This window comes from Simochromis diagramma, unplaced genomic scaffold (assembly GCF_900408965.1).
Source record: "Simochromis diagramma unplaced genomic scaffold, fSimDia1.1 OVJJ01000387.1, whole genome shotgun sequence".
NCBI lineage: Eukaryota > Metazoa > Chordata > Actinopteri > Cichliformes > Cichlidae > Simochromis > Simochromis diagramma.
In genome coordinates, this window is record NW_024387152.1 from 7,531,437 (window position 1) to 7,548,165 (window position 16,729).

The window sequence follows — 16,729 nt, forward strand, 5'->3', positions numbered from 1 at the left end:
GCTACTGCAGATAAGGAGGTGGTCCGCTTGCCTCCACCTTAGAGAGAAGGGTTACATCTCCTGGGTCTAGGTGTGGCTTGCCCCTCTGGGGGCGGGGGTACCTGGACCTGGGATATAGAGTATGTTTGGGGAGTGTGACTGTCTGTGCAGTGTCTATTAGTGTCTGTCTACATGTTGGGTGAGTGCCGAGTATTTGGTTGTGTATATGGGGTGGGAATGCACGTTTGTGTCCGCGTGCGCCTGTTCGTCTGTGTCTATATGTCAGGTTGGGTCTTAGACTCAACCTCTCTGGGTACATCTCAGGTCCTCCAAAGTACGGAGGCCTATCTCTCCTTACCACACTCCCTGCCGGTGGCTGATGCCCTCAGATGTTGGTGTGTTGGTGGTTCTTGTCGACTGGGGCTGGGCGCTCATGTATGTACTGGCTCACTCCTGGTGGCCGATTGGCGGGGCCTGGCGCCTGTGGCCCGGCTGGGCCCCTTCCGGGGAGTGGGGTGCCCTCCGGCCTCTGGGCCTGAAGCTCGGTCCTCTCTGGCACAGCTGGCTGCCGGCAGAGCCCGCGGGCACGCCACTGCAACCCCCTCTGGCCTCTGCTCCGGGAATACTCTGGCTCTACTCAGCTCTTCCCAGGAGGGTGGCATGGTTCCCCCCCCCCTTTGGTGGTCCTCCTTGGGTCCTCGTACTCTGGGGCCTCTGGATGTCTGGGGCCTGGATCTCCTCCATACCTGCTTCATGCCCTGGGGGATGGGACTATGGCTCCCCACACTCCCTAGCAGATCGTTACACGGAGAAACCTTTGGAATACAAGCGTGCTGATCCAGACAAGTGTGCACACAGGTGTACACACGGGTGTTCACAGACGCGGACTACACCTTTCATGGCTGCTGCCTCAAAGCACATTGTGCGCTATCTATCTTGTGTGCTGCACAATAGCATTTAATATTTAGTATCTACTGTTATCTACTGCTAGCTAGTTTATTGTGATGGTGCTGTATTTATTATGTTGCTCTTTTTTGTTTGTTTTCTCTTCTGTTTTTTTTTCTCTCCATACAGGTGATCCAGGTGTTTTGTTTGTTTTTCTTTCTTTCTTCCCCCCTTTCTCACCATCTCTTCTCCCCTCTGTTTTTCTTTCTCTCCCTCTCTTTCTTTCATTCTTTCTCCTTGTCCTGTCCCCCAGTCATGTCTGTCCCGTTTGTAGCAACCGAAAATAAAATAAATACATAATTATAATAAAGGTCAATCAAATGGACCAATATGGGAAGGCCATGATGATCCACTTGGTAAAATAAATCCGCTTGGCATCTTTCTTGGCCTTAAGACAACAATTCTGATGGCTAAAGATCCAAACGGGACAAAAAAACCCCCAAAAAACCAAAAAAAAACAAAACAAGATAATTTAATTTAAAGATCAATTTAGGATCCTTAGGCAAAATAACACCCAAGTATTTCAATCTGTCTATAATTTTAAAAGGCAAAATTTTCAAAGAATCAACATCCAAGTTTGCAGTTAAAGCCACAAACTCACTCTTCTGCCAATTAATTGTATAACCTGAGATTTCCCCAAATGACCTTACCACATCTAAAAGTACAGGAACAGATCGCTCAGGATTTGACAAGAACAAAACAACATCATCCGCATATAAAGAAATGTAGTGCTTGATATTCCCAATAGAGGGCTCATTCCTAATGGCTACTGCAAGAGGTTCAATAGAAATTGCGAAGAGCAAAGGGCTCAAAGGGCAGCCTTGTCGTGTCCCGCGGTGTAAAAAAAAGACGCCGATCTATCACGGTTAGTAAAAATGGAAGAAGAGGGATGCCTATATATCATATCAACCCATGATATAAACTGTTCGCCTAAACCAGACTTCTCCAGTACCCAAAGCATATAGGCCCACTCGACCTGGTCAAATGCCTTTTCAGCATCTAAGCTCAGTACTGCGATCTTGGAAGTTCCCCAGTGCCTATCATACATAATATTCATCAATCTTCGAACATTAAAGAAGGAAAACCTCTGGGGAAAAAACCCAGTTTGATCCGGATGGATAATTGATCCAACATGTCCATTTAATCTATTTGCCAAAATTTTAGTGAAAATTTTCATATCCAAATTCAACAAAGCAATAGGTCGATAAGAGGAACATTCTGTTTCATCCTTTCCTTCTTTCAATAACAAAGAAATATTAGCTTCATATAGCGTACGGGGAAATGCTTGAGTATGGAAAGAATACTTAAACATTCTCTTTTTTTTTGCGGGGCCACCTTTTCAGAGTATTTTTTATACAATTCAATGCCAAACCTATCTGGGCCTGGGGACTGTCCATGGGGGAATGACTTAATAGCTTTCAAAACTTCTTCAATAGTAATATCTGGGTTTAAAGCCTCTCGTGCAGAGTCATTCATTTTCGGGAGATCCAGCTTCCCTAACCAATCAGAAATATTGCCCCAAGATTTCGACATATAGAGCTCTTCATAATATTCTCTAAATCGCTCATTAATAGCTTTAGGGCTGATTAAAATTTCACCTGATCTTGACTTAATTTTGTGTATAGCCCTACTGGCCTGTAGGCCTCTCAGCTGCCGAGAAAGAAGCTTATGGGGCTTATCTCCAAACTCAAAATGTTTCTGTCTGATCCTAAATAGCTGATCTGTTACTTGACTAGATAAAATTGTGTTATACTCAAACTTCCTTTTAATGATGTCTTGAAACAGAGGGGGACAAGAGGAGGCCTTGTGGTCCTGTTCTAACTGTGTTAATTAGGCGTTTCCGGCGTTCTTTTTTTTAACGAAGATTCAAAAGAAATAATTTCTCCTCGCATTACCACTTTAAATGTTTCCTATAAAATCGCATCAGAAACGTCTTGTTTATCATTAGTTTCCAAGAATTCTGATATTTTAGTTGTCATAAATTGGCAAAAGGATGTCTCAGACAGGAGTGACTGGTGAAAACGCCAGTTACCCTGTTGTTTCGTACCACAGAAGTCCAGGACTAAAGAGGTTGGAGAGTGATCCGAGATCAAGATGTTATGATAAGTTGAGCATACAACTTTAGACATCAATTTAGAATCAAGCAAAAAAATAATCTATTCTGGAGTACGATTTGTGCACTTGTGAAAAATAAGAATAATCTCTACCAGTAACCCATTGCTAAACCCCGCTGACTGCAGTCAACTCATCAATACAAACATTAAAAAAAAAACACATAAATATCAGCAATAACTTTTTTGGACAGCACCAGCCCACTTTAACCCTTGAGTACAGCAGTCGAAATTATATATATGTTTTTTCATCTCTTTGTATTCAATAGGCTTTGATTAATACACCAATACGGTTGTCTTTTATGTGTTATTGTTCCCTCCATTCCGGCGTAGCGTTAAGTAAATAAATAAAGAAATCTTCCCCCAAATGTGTTAAACCTGAATTAACAAGCCTGTTTTGAAAAGGAACTTGGTATGAGACACAGATATTTGTGTAAAGATGTGGGGATTAAACGAAAAAGGTTTCAGAAAAATAAATAGTCAGATAAAGTATACAGTAGATTTAAAAAAAAACAAAAAACAAAACCCAAGATGGCGTGGCCACGTCCAGACGCCTTCCTGACCGCTCCGCTCCGACTATGGAGCGTGTCAGGCTACATTTCACTGTGTGTTATACTTGTATAACTATGCATGTGACAAATAATAAAGAACCTTGAACCCCTTGAACCTTGAGATACCTGAAAATTCTTCACTATACTCCACTGTGGATGCAGACAGCTGAAACTGAAGTCATTCCTATTAAGGAACTTTAACATAGGAAGTGGCATTGACTGTGCTCAGCTCTTGTTTTCTATGGCTTCTAGGCAACAACAGTTTCCTGTTGTGTTGAGCAAAGCCCAGCTCAGGCATGCCTGACACACACTATAGTCAACGTTGGACCTCTGCACAGTGTCATATAAATTATATTAATATATTAGCACAAAAAGTTTGATACCAATTACATTTTGTATATATTTGATATTCATTTAAATTGTAGTAATGGTCAGTGGAAACATGATAACATGTATGTTCTATATTAGTTAGATAGGTCTTGTTTTTAAATTATAAAATTATTATTATTTTTTCATCATAATGAGAGAGCATTTAATTAATGACTTTAAAATGTAATTTTGAGGTTTCCTTTAACTGAGAATCTTTGATGTTAGTTTGAGGAACTTAAAGGGCACCAAATTCAGAGAATCACCCAAGTAAGATATTTACTAAAGTGTGACGTTGAAAGTCCAACAGCTGAACAGTAATGTTCTAATATTCGTTATTTAGTTGTAATTTGTAATTTGAGAAGTATGGTGATTCTCTCAGGCGGGTGCCCTTTGGATCATTCCTTCTTTAAAAAAATGGCCTATAATAATTATATGTGTAATGGCTTAATTTAATAGTGGATTATTTTATTTTATTTTTTTTAGAAAATCAAATTGCCCACCCCAGTCATGAAATCACAGTTATTATTAGTTATTTATTTCTTAATAAAATCTGTTTTCAGTTCAGTTCCATGAGCTCCTAGTACATGTAGAGGTATGTGATATTAAACATTCAATCAGAACAGGGGATACTAGACAGAAACCTACAAAAAGCTTCAGAGGTACCTAGAAGGTTTGATATTTATAAATGTTTGACATTCAAGTTTACCATAAAGCTGAACAGGAATGCAAGTTCCTTCTGAATCTAAATGTTGAGAACAAGCAGGAAAAGGTATGGGTGAGCCTACTGTTATAACTGTAAAAGAATAAAAGGAAATTGAGATAGTACGATCAATTGCCAAAGTGAAATGTCGGTGATACATTTTTACTATAATGGAGATAATGATATCACAGTTTATTTATCTTGCTGTGCTGACAAACAAAATAATAATTATACATGTCTTCTTTGCTTTGAAGCTCAACTACATCAACTGACAACAGCAATGCTTCTGTGAACAATGATCTCAGCGGTGAGGATGACTCTTACAACATCATTAACACAGAAATCCTTCTTAAGTCAGAGCTATTAACAGAAGAATATTTTAGAACGCAGAATATTTGTATTTAATTCATTATACTACTGCTATTTTCTCTCCTCCGAGAAGGCATCACACTAAGAAAGAATGACATATCATTGCATTTATTTACAACAATCATATTTCTACATTTTAGTTCAACAATTCATGGTACATTTTTATTTTTATTTTGTTCCGTTTTTTCAGAGACCTCAACACGATGGAAGGAGCTGGTGAAACATCTGCGTGAAAGACTTCTTACAGAAAACAAACTGAGTGAAGACACCAATCATCCTAACAAGAACAACACCGAACACATCATGAGAGAGGACAGCACTCCAGGGAATAATAAACAGACTGTGGTGAAAGTGGGTGCAACATCTGACATCTTTAAAGATAAGAATGGGAAGAAAATCAGAACTGTGCTGACTCTTGGAGAGGCTGGTATCGGAAAATCCTTCCACGTACAGAAATTTATAAAAGAGTGGGCGGAAAACAAAAACGCTTCATTTTTCACTAGGTTTGCAAAAACAGCAAAATCTTTTCTTCGTAAAGGCAAAGAAAATGAACTAGGAATATTTCCACTTGAAGTCTCTGAACTTAATCAGATGAAAGATAAAGAAATTAGCTTGGTGGGTTTTCTCAACCATTTCTTTAAGGAAACCAAAGACTTTGTAATCACTGAATTTTCAAACTTCCCATTTTTATTTGTCTTGGACGGAGTTGACCAATCTCAGCTCCTGCTCGACTTTGACGACAACAACACCACCTTGTCTGATATCAGTGAACCAGCCTCAGTGGACGTGCTGTTGACCAACCTCATCAAAGGGAACCTGCTTCCTTCAGCTGTAGTGTGGATAACGTCCCAACCTTCAGCTGGTAATTGGCTGAATGTTGAAAAGTTTGTTGACAGGGTGACAGAAATACGAGGTAAGATTATTGTTACGGAGACAATACTTTAAAATTAAATGCAACCAAGGGCCTTTATGGTATAATATCATCCAAAAGTCTTGACCCCCCCCCCCCCGTTATTTACAACAGTTATATAACTGCTGTTATTACTGTTAATTAAAATGTTGCAATCACTGAATATTATGTTGTTTTACTGTATTTTCACTATAGAGAAAGATGTCAAAGAAAAACTGAGAACAAATCTGAAGATAACTATTTGCAACAAGTATAAACAACAAAGTAAGGAAGAGATCGACACAGAACTCTGTGTACTAAAGGATGAAAAAGATCTAGTGAAAGTCAACTACAAAGATATGTTTAACGTGCGAGCAGTGCTAACAACAGGAATGGCTGGTGTTGGGAAAACATTTCATACAAGGTTGTTCATGTTCAACTGGGCAAAAAAGAAGACCAACCAAAACATAGACTTTATAGTTTTCTTCCATTTCAGTGAGCTGAATGAAAAAAGTGTTCGCAGTATGAAAGAACTGCTGAACGACTACTTCAGTGATATTAAACAACAAGGAGATCTCTCCTATGACAAGTTTAAAATACTTTTTATTCTGGATGGCCTGGAAGAATGCACACTTCCTCTGGATTTTATAAACAACAAGGACCTGACTGAAATGAAGGCACAGGCCACGATGGGTGAGCTGCTAACAAACCTAATCAAAGGGAAGTTGCTTCCTTCTGCAAATCTCTGGATCATCTCTCGACCCTCAGGAGTTGATAAGATTCCATCTGATTATATCCAGAAAGTTACAAAATGTCAAGGTACTGAACAAAATGAAGCTTCAAAAACAGCACACTGGTTTGTTTACTCAAACACACTTAAAAAAAGATACTTTTAATAACGATTAACATTATTCATGGTACATATCTTTTATTTTGTTCTGTCTTTTCAGAGACCTCAAAGAGATGGACAAAGCTGGTGACACATCTGCGCACAAGACTTAAAAAAATGCCTCTGATTGAAGACAACGATCATCCTAACCAGAAAACCACAGAACACATCATGAGAGAAGACAGCATTGCAGAGGGCACTGATGAACAGAAAAAGAAACAGACTGTGGTAAAAGTGGAGGCAACATCTGATATCTTTAAAGACAAGAATGGGAAAAAAATCAGAACTGTGCTGACTCTTGGAGAGGCTGATATTGGAAAATCCTTCCATGTACAGAAATTCATAAAACAGTGGGCGGAAAAGAAAAACCCTTCATTTTTCACTTGGGTTGCAGACAGAACAAAAGCTCTTTTTGGTAAAGGTGAAGAAAATGAACTAGGAATATTTCCACTCAAAGTCTCTGAACTTAATAAGATGAAAGATAAAATTAGCTTGGTGGGTCTTCTCAACCGTGGCATCAAAGAAACCAAAGACTTTGTAATCACTGAGTTTTCAAACTTCCCAGTTTGTTTTGTCTTGGATGGACTTGACAAATTTCAGCTTCCACTTGACTTTGACAACAACACCACCTTGTCTGATATCAGTGAGCCAGCCTCAGTGGACGTGCTGTTGACCAACCTCATTAAAGGGAACCTGCTTCCTTCGGCTCTAGTGTGGATAACGTCCCGACCTTCAGCTTTTAATCAGCTGAATGTTGAAAAATGTGTTGACAGGGTGACAGAAATACGAGGTAAGATTATCATGCAATTAGATATCATTCAGCATCTTTGTAGTACATATACTAGTATACTAGACAAAAAAAGAGTCAAAATACTAAAAAAAAAACAACTTTCAGAAAAGACAAATGTAGTAAATATTTATATAATAACTAATTTTTTATTGCTGAAAACAAGACAAATGTGCACAATGTATACTTGTGTAATTTCTGTTTCTAATGTTTTCTTACAGAGAAGCCTGATATTACAAGCCAACGCAAACTCAAGTCTCAACTGAAGGAGCAGTTTACTCGTGTGTCTGAGGGCATCGACAGGCAAAAAACCTCTGCTGTCCTGAATGAGATCTACACAGAACTCTACATCATAGAGGGGCAGAGTGGAGAAGTCAATGAGCAGCAAGAGACCAGACAGGTTCAAAATGCAAAGTTCAAACCAGTTAAACAAGAAACAGCAATTAAATATAATGAGATCTTCACATCTGGTGAAAATAAACATATAAAAACTGTGATGACAATTGGAGTGGCAGGCATAGGAAAAACTATCGCATCAATGAAGTACATGCTGGACTGGGCTGAGGGTAACGCAGTTCAAAACATTTATTTCATGTTTCCACTTCCTTTCCGAGAGCTTAATTTGAGAAGAGAGGAACAACTCAGTTTTGAGGATCTTATTCATCAGTTCTTTCCAGCTATGAAGACCTCAGAAATAACTGACTATGACAAGTACAACATTCTGGTTGTTCTGGATGGCTTTGATGAATGTCGCCTTGATCTTAACTTCAGTGAAAGTAATAAATGCACCGATGTGAGAGAGCAAACATCAGTCAATATTCTGCTGACCAACCTCATCCAAGGAAATCTGCTTCCTAAAGCTCAAATCTGGATCACCTCCCGACCTGCAGCGTCGAACCGTATTCCTGCTGATAAAGTTGACCGGGTCACAGAGGTGCGAGGATTCAATGATGAGCAAAAAGAAGAGTACTTCAGGAAGAGGTTTAATGTGGATCTGGCTGAAAAAATCCTCACCCATGTGAAGAAATCAAGGAGCATTTATATCATGTGTCACATACCAGTTTTCTGTTGGATCACTGCAAAGGTCCTGGAGCAATATGTGACCAAGAACCAAGATGATGAAATGCCCAAGACTCTAACTGACATGTACACATACTTTCTTTTGATTGAGTGCAGACAGGCTAACAGAAAGTATAATGAAGACAAGACAGGTGAAAGCTGTGAGATAGATAAATGCTGGAATGAAAGAAACAAGGAAACCATTATATCTTTAGGAAAACTAGCTTTTGAGGAGCTTGTTAAAGGAAACTTTCTCTTTGATGAAGGAAACCTGACAGGGTGTGGTACTGACATCACAAAAGCTGCTGTTTTTTCTGGGATATTGACTCAGATCGAGAGAGAAGGTCCTTCACTGTACCTACAGAAACTGTTTTGCTTTGTTCATTTGAGCATTCAGGAGTTCCTGGCAGCTTTCTATGTGTTTTACGTCTTCAGTAACAAAAGTGAAAATCTGCTTACCCCACCTCCTTCAGTGGTTTCAGATTTGCCTGCATCCAACTTCTACAAGAAGGCAGTGGACAAAGCTTTAGATAGTAAACATGGAGACTGGGATCTGTTTCTCCGCTTCCTGCTCGGCCTCTCACTGGAGACCAATCAGAAACATCTGAAAGAGCTGCTGATAGACAACAAAAAAAATAACAATGTGACCAACAAGGAGACAGCTGAGTACATCAAAAAGAAGATCAATGAAGACATCAGTGATGCAGATAAAAACCTCAATCTTTTTTACTGTTTGAATGAGCTTAATGATCACTCTCTTGTGAAAGACATCAAAGAGCAACTGCAATCAGGAAAACAGAATTTTGAAGATTACTCTGCTGGTCAGTGGTCTGCTCTGACGTTTGTGCTGTTGACGTCAGACGAGAAACTCGATGTGTTTGATCTGAAAAAGTATCGGAAATCAGAGAAAGTTCTTCTGGGAATGTTGCCAGTGGTCAAAGTCTCAAAAACTACCTTGTAAGTACTTTTGAATAATTACTTTTGTAATTCAGTGTGCACAAAGTTTAACTATCTAAACGGGTTTCACAGAGAAGGAGAACTCCAGTGAGTTTAGTGGGAGATTCAGTCAATTCAGTGTCATTTATCAAGTTTAAATTTCAAACTTTCTGCTTTAACCTCCTAGGACCTGGCGTCCACATATGTGGACATCACATTTTGGGTTGTCTAGACCAAAATACCTAAATTTACTCTACAAGGGCCTGATATCCACTTACAGTGACATTATACTGCCACTGTTCTATCAAAATCTAAAACGAATGTCCTCATATGTTGATCTCATTTTTCTCAGAAACAAAAATTAGGTAAAAATAAAAATCTGGTAATTCTTTGTTTTTACATTCATCAGGTCCCACTCAGCCCAAATAGCAAAGAAAAATTAAAAATGCATGCCATGAAAGAGTTCGGGTCTTAGGAGGTTAATTCAGAGGGTTTAAGAACAACTTGACATTCACTATTCAGTAGTTACAGATAACTTTGTGGAAAGTCACCTATTTTCAGTAATTGGATAATTGACTGATAAGCAGTTTCATTTTCAGGTGAGTCATGTTCCCTTGTTACTTCATAACAGTGGAAATGTGTCACTGGCATTTATTGATGATGTGGGCAGGGATAGCTCAGTAGGTAGAGTGGTCGCCGAAGGTCGGGGGTTCGAATCCACTGAAGGTCTACCCTGAGGTACCCCTGAGCAAGGTACCATCCCTACACACTGCTCCCTGGTGCGCCTGCTTACTGGGTGCCCACTGCTTCACTGAGTGAATGGGTCAAATGCAGAGAGAGTAATTTCCCCACGGGGATCAATAAAGTATACATTATTATTATTATTATTATTATTATTATTATGTGATTGCTGATGTAAGTCACAGGATGAATTTGGAAGTTTGCAGCCAAACATTGGAAAACTGATCAGACGGTGTTTCCGACGGTGAGTCCTGACATGCTAGATTTTTTTTAAGGCAAAGAAATGGGATATTCTTGAGTGTCAACTTATCTAAACCTGGTTTTTCATTAAATATTAAACTGAATACAGAAAGGCTCACAGACAAACAGCAACTGAAGGTGGCTGCAGTAAAGGCCTGACAGAGCATCAAGGAAATGCAGCATCTGGTGACATCCATGGGCTCTACACTTAAAGCTATGACTAACAAATGGTTTCAATCCAAATATTACAAATAATTCTTTATTTAGAGGATTATTTATTTGGATTGAAAATTATGTTCTTTTGTGATATTAATTCAAAGCCTCTGAAAATGGTGAACTATGTTTAAAAGTGTCTGTAATTTCTAAAGTAAATGAAAAATTTTTGTAGATCTCCTTGAATCTAAGTGGAAACCCTCATCGTCTTAATTGTTCTATTTAAATTCCAATGTGGTGGTGCACAGAGGTAGAGCTATAAAAATTATGTTCTGTCCAACAACTAATTTATATAACTGTATACACTGGTCTTTTAGTTACTTGAACATACTAGTGCAAAGTAACAGTTCATAGCACTTTGCTGTATGTCTCATTTTCACAGGCTGACTTGGTGTGAGCTCTCTGAAAAAGCCTGCAGTGGTCTGACATCCTCAATCCTAAGCTCTGCATTCTCAAACCTTTTGGAGTTGGACTTTAGCCATAATGATTTGCTTGATGTGGGTGTGCAGCATCTTGCAGAAGGCCTGAAGAGTTCACACTGCAAACTGGAGATTCTGAAGTAAGTGTGCATAAATCAGACTGCCAAAGAGGTTTTTGTTGTCTTTTCCTGTTAGAAAATTAAAAGGTTTCCACATGGTACAAAGTATAACAGACTGTTAGGTTGCTGAGACGCTAGACTGTTTTTAGCCACATATGAATTTTATTAGAGACAAATATTTTTTTACACTTTAGTCAAAGTGTGCAGAAAAGCTGTACCTTAGATGTTTGCTTTCCATTACCATTATATCCTAAGCCCAGACTAAAGGGGGATGAAGGGGGGTTTCTGAATATCTAAACCAATTAAATGGTCTACCTGGCCTCATACTTTATGTAAATAGGACATGAAATTTCTGTGAAAATTTTGTCAAGTTTACCCAAGCAGGGAAAACAATCACAGCATTCAAATGTCTTATGTAAATACATTCACTGCAGCAACTTGATGTTAAAGAGAAGGTGATATGATCATCTTATTAAAGACATTAATGTGTCATGTGTTTATTGAATCATTTTTTGATTGTTTCAAACCTTTATCAAAAAGTCAGAAAGACCATCAAAATAATTTCTCTCTGTGTGTTCTGCAGATTGTCTGGTTGTCAGGTAACAGAGACAGGCTGCTCTTTCTTGGCCTCATCTCTCAAATCGAATGCAGCTTCCCTCCTGAAACATCTGGATCTGAGTTATAATCACCCAGGAGACCTTGGGACCAGAGAACTCACTGATATAAAGGAAGATCCAGATATGAAGCTGAAGACACTGCTGTAAGTTATAAATATAATTGTTAATATAGTATATATAAATTAAAAGGCATTTATTTCTAATAATATGGAAGGATCTTTTTCTGAGCCTACGTCAACTTTAAAGCAAAATTATAATAGAACCTGAAATAAAAAGTCAATGTTTCATTTCTAAGATAAATTAAATTTGAAGTCATATTTTTTCCACTCTGTTTGAAAATTATTGCTGCACTACTTCCTCACCCCTACTATACCTAATACTATATATAAAATAAAATCTTTTACAGTTTGGACCATGGTGGAGAGCATCGGTTAAAACCGGGGATGAAGAAGTGTAAGTTGGTCTCTGATCTTCAGCGTTTTGTCATGTAGTCACCAAGTTAAAGCTCCAGTTGCTCATTTTTGAAATCAAAATCACCAATTATAACTTGCTATACCTGCTAATGTTGTTTTGATTTGTTGCTTTGCTTGTATCTTTTTTATGTATTTATATTTTTTGGTCTCTCCAGTACACAAAGATATCAAATTCTTGCGTTGTCTTTCTCAGATGATGGTGTAGAACTGAAGTTTGATGAAACTACCGGCGAGCAAAAGGCTTATCCTAGAAGGAGACAGAAAAGTAAAAACTGTAAAGAATGTAGAGGAGAAACCTGCACGACCTGAAAATGAGGACAGGTTCAAGAGGTCTCAGGTGTTTTGTTTCGAGGGACTGAAAGGTCTCTGCTACTGGGAAGTGGAATGGAGTGGGACGGTCTGCATTGCTGCAGCATACGAAAGAGTGGGTAGAAATTGGGATAGTAGTGGTGGCCTTGGATGCAATGAGATGTCCTGGGGTCTGTACTGCTCTAAGACTAAATGCACTGCCTTGCATGGGAAGACATCAACACAGCTGGAATTACCTTCCAGTAAAAAAATAGCAGTGCTCTTGGATTGGGAAGGTGGAATTCTGAGTTATTACAGTGTTTCATCAGAAAAGCTGAGCCTCATACACACCTTCCATGCAAAATTCACAGAGCCGCTCTTCCCAGCGTTCTGGTTTAAAACAGGCTCTGTGACCTTATGTGAGATAAACTAAATCACTGTGGTTGAAACAGGTTTGATAAACTGATCACCACAGATGTTCTTCGTATTTCATTCAATTAACATTTCAGTTCCTTAACATGTAAAATTACTTTGCTGTTTTTCTCTTTTAGATGTGACTTGTTTATAAATGATAATAAAGAAAAAAGAACAATGTAAAAAGAAAACTAAGCTTTTGTAATATCATAAAGTTACATTTGCACAACATCCAGAGGTCCTTAAAACGCACTAACCCATGGCAGTTGTATATCTGCTATGATACAGGCAGCTCTGTATGTCAAGATAAAGGACAGTCGCTGATTTCACTCATTTCTTTCTAAAACTTGTTTGTGTTTCCTTGTTTAATCACTTATATTTTTCTAAGTGTAAGATATCCTGATATCCTGATAACGATGATGAATATTACAAGTTTCAAGTATGTTTTTTTTATTCAGTTCTGCCTTGTTCTTGTTTTCATTACTTTAATTTTATATTTTATAAATGACAATAAAGCAGAACATGTACAAGAAAGAATACATAACTGTATCCCTGTCAAATAAAACTAACATTTCCTCTTGAACATTGACATTTTTCTTTGTTTTTTGTTTTCACTTTCTAATGAAAAGATAGCTAACGTTTAAATTAACAGTGAGGTAAAATGGATGGATCGTTTTATTGTCAGTATCATCAGCAGTGAAGACTGATGGTCATATATAACTGTACATACAGAAACCTGACTTTTTGATATACATAGATATAAAAAAAATAAATCCACTGATTAAGGTCAGACTGTGCTTGAGAAATTGATAAAAAAAATAATTTTGTTTTACCAAGTTTGAAAGAGAGAGAGAGAAAAAGATAAGGAAAGCGAGAGGCTTCACTAGTAAAAATTTATGGAGAGTTGATCCCAAAGTCAAATAAATGTATGCCAAAAAATATCAAAATGTCACACCTCACAGGCTTTGATTTGTTAAGGACAAATTACTCACATTTGACTTTGGCTCACATCACAGGATTAGGTTTTTATCAGGTGTGTTTCTTAACTGATACATCTGGAAACTTGAACACAAAAACACTTCTGACTGTCACCCGATGAGTGTTGTGGTTGGACTGTATCTACTGCCTTAGTCTTTATCTTCCTAATTATGTGTCAGTTGATCGCTTGTCCAGGTGGTATGTTCCTACATCCACGTCTGTCTTTGTCTCTGTCCAAATTTCTTTTTTCATTCACGCTTTCTAACATAATTTCAGTCGAGCGGCTGTCAGACACAATTTATTTCTCTTCTCTTCCATCTGGATCCTGATCAAACTTTACTGTGTTACACTGTGAAGAAGCCTGGTTGACTATAGGAATAATTAGGGGAGTAATGGCAGCTGCAGTCTTGGTATCCAGGTCTCAAACACATGCACAATCATAGACATTTACAGTACAATAACGTGATGTTAAAACAGCCTATTTTCCCTGACACATACAGTTATATTCATGGCAGTTGAGTCTGTTGGGAGTGATTATTTCCATCGGTGTCCACCAGACTGTAAGAAGAGAAGAGAAAAACTGAAATAAAGACCTTTTGCATTTACAGTAAGTTAAGCTTAGCAGCTTCCATGTCCAAAATTGTCTAAACCTTCTTAATGTTAAATTTGACTACTTTATTTCATTCTTTCCTCCCTAATCTTTGCTTAAAGTTACAGAGCATAACCAGTGATTTATTTCCTTTTTAGTTTGTGACCAGTTTGAGCCTTTCTGGTTAATCAAAGAGTAAAGAAACAATATTTCAAATATTCTAAAAATCACTGAACTAAAACTAAACATCCTTACAGTGGGGACAGTTTGCATACTACTCAAGACACAGCTTGTTTACTTAAAATTGGCACAGGCCATTGTGCATTTTAACATTATATTATTGTATGCATCCATCTTTTTTTTGTTTGTTTTTTTGTTTTGTTTTGTTTTGTTTTACCAAAATTCGCATCCAAGCTGGCATGTTTGGGCATTTTAATGTAGGAGGCAATGAATTACACACATAATATAGGAGTGGATGGTGGCTAGAATGAAAGCAGTTACAAAGGAAGGGATGGAAGTTGAAGAGAAAGGAAGCATCTGGGACAATGTGGCAACGAGCGAACTGAAGGCCTTTTTGCACCACAATCCAATTCATTGTTTCCATAAACCTATTTTTTGACTGAGTCTGTGAAGAGCCTTAAAGAAAATCACAATAAAAAATTTAGTTCCAGTTCTCACGTCACGGGCCTTATAAAAGCAACAGACCTGTTTGATTTGCTTAGGATCTCTCCTGTTTCTGCTTCTTTCACTCCATACTATTGATCTGCTGCAGCTAATTGACAACACATTTAGGGCCCCTCACGCTCTTTCTGTCTCACTCTGCATCAGTCTCTTAAGATTTGTTTTGATTAGAGAGCTGCCTGAGCACGCTTTGAGTTGAATGAATGAATGGTTTGTGTGGGTTTACAACAGACTTTGTGAGAAATGTGTGGACGTCTCTGCTTTTGAACTGGAAAATGTACATTCCTTTTGCAATGATCAAAAAACCTTTTAAAACCCCACAGGCCCTGTTAAATGATTATGTTGACCTTTTTAATAGTGTATGCGCATCTACTGACTAATACAACATTTAATTAATTTTGGCTGATTTCCAGAAGTAAAGGTTTTTAAACTCATCAGGCAATGGATAATCTAGTCATGGCAGCAATAATGAGTTGTGTTGTTGAGGATACCAATGAACTTTTGCTTTGGTAAAACTGTTGTTTTTGCTGTTTCTAACCTTTGTTAGCTGCTGTTAGCTGGCTGTTGGTAGCTGCTGTTATTGAAACATTCTTTGAAGTGTTTGGACTGTGATGATTAGTGAATAAACTCTCATATGGTGTGAGACTGTAATTAAACTATATCAGAGAGAGAAAGAGAGATTTGTAGGATACTCAAGCCTAACATTAGCTAACATGTTAGCTTAAAACAGCTGTTGTTGTTTAGCTGTCAGCTGTCTGGAGACAGGAGGGTTGCATTTCTAATCCAGTGCATTCCAACCACTGTGCTGCGGCACATATAGGTGTGCTGTGAGAAATGATCAGTTGTCCCGTGGAAGATTATCTGGTTCCACCTGGTACTCTAAGCGATCAGCGTGAGTAACAGGCAGAAAATTACATTCTCTTTCACTAGAGGGCAGTACTACCTGCTCTAATTAAATTGGTTGCAAACTACCAGTAAAACAGAAGAAATTACATAATAGTCATGCTGTGAGTGAGACAATCCAGCACGTAATAACAATAGATAAATATTTGAAAGGAAAAAGTAGTCAATCTGACCTGGGTCCTGACCTTTTTCTCATGAGGCTGATGGTGCAGATACAAACTGAAATACCCCCCAAGAAGCCTTCTCTGCCTAGCCACATGCATAAAACACAATTAGTCAGAAAAGGGATATCTTTCCCAGGACACTGTATTTAAATATGATGGGGAATATAGTGGCTTCCAAAAACTGAACCTATGTATTTTTAGTGGATTAATTTGTTAATTCAAAATTTGTTTGAAGATCTGAAACTTCTATGTGACAAAAATGTAAGAAAAGAAGTCAGGAAGAGGAAAAGGACTTTTTCACAGTAC

At 38.1% G+C, this 16,729-nt stretch overlaps 1 protein-coding gene across 13 annotated transcripts in view; it reads left to right on the top strand.

Annotated features, from left to right (window-relative positions):
* Window positions 1-15,999, top strand: part of LOC120743801 — a 40,276-nt gene extending 24,277 nt beyond the window's left edge. For 12 of the 13 annotated variants that reach the window (XM_040047668.1, XM_040047672.1, XM_040047673.1 and 9 more), the window contains 9 exons: window positions 4,910-4,962; window positions 5,215-5,937; window positions 6,130-6,732; window positions 6,864-7,592; window positions 7,811-9,605; window positions 11,161-11,337; window positions 11,900-12,076; window positions 12,340-12,386; window positions 12,600-15,999. In XM_040047668.1, coding sequence (XP_039903602.1) covers window positions 4,910-4,962; window positions 5,215-5,937; window positions 6,130-6,732; window positions 6,864-7,592; window positions 7,811-9,605; window positions 11,161-11,337; window positions 11,900-12,076; window positions 12,340-12,386; window positions 12,600-12,715 — 4,420 coding nt within the window. In that variant the 3' untranslated portion in view covers window positions 12,716-15,999. The remainder of the gene's footprint in view (window positions 1-4,909; window positions 4,963-5,214; window positions 5,938-6,129; window positions 6,733-6,863; window positions 7,593-7,810; window positions 9,606-11,160; window positions 11,338-11,899; window positions 12,077-12,339; window positions 12,387-12,599) is intronic. The other variant, XM_040047666.1, reaches the window with a different exon arrangement.
* The last annotated feature ends 730 nt before the right edge of the window (window positions 16,000-16,729 follow it).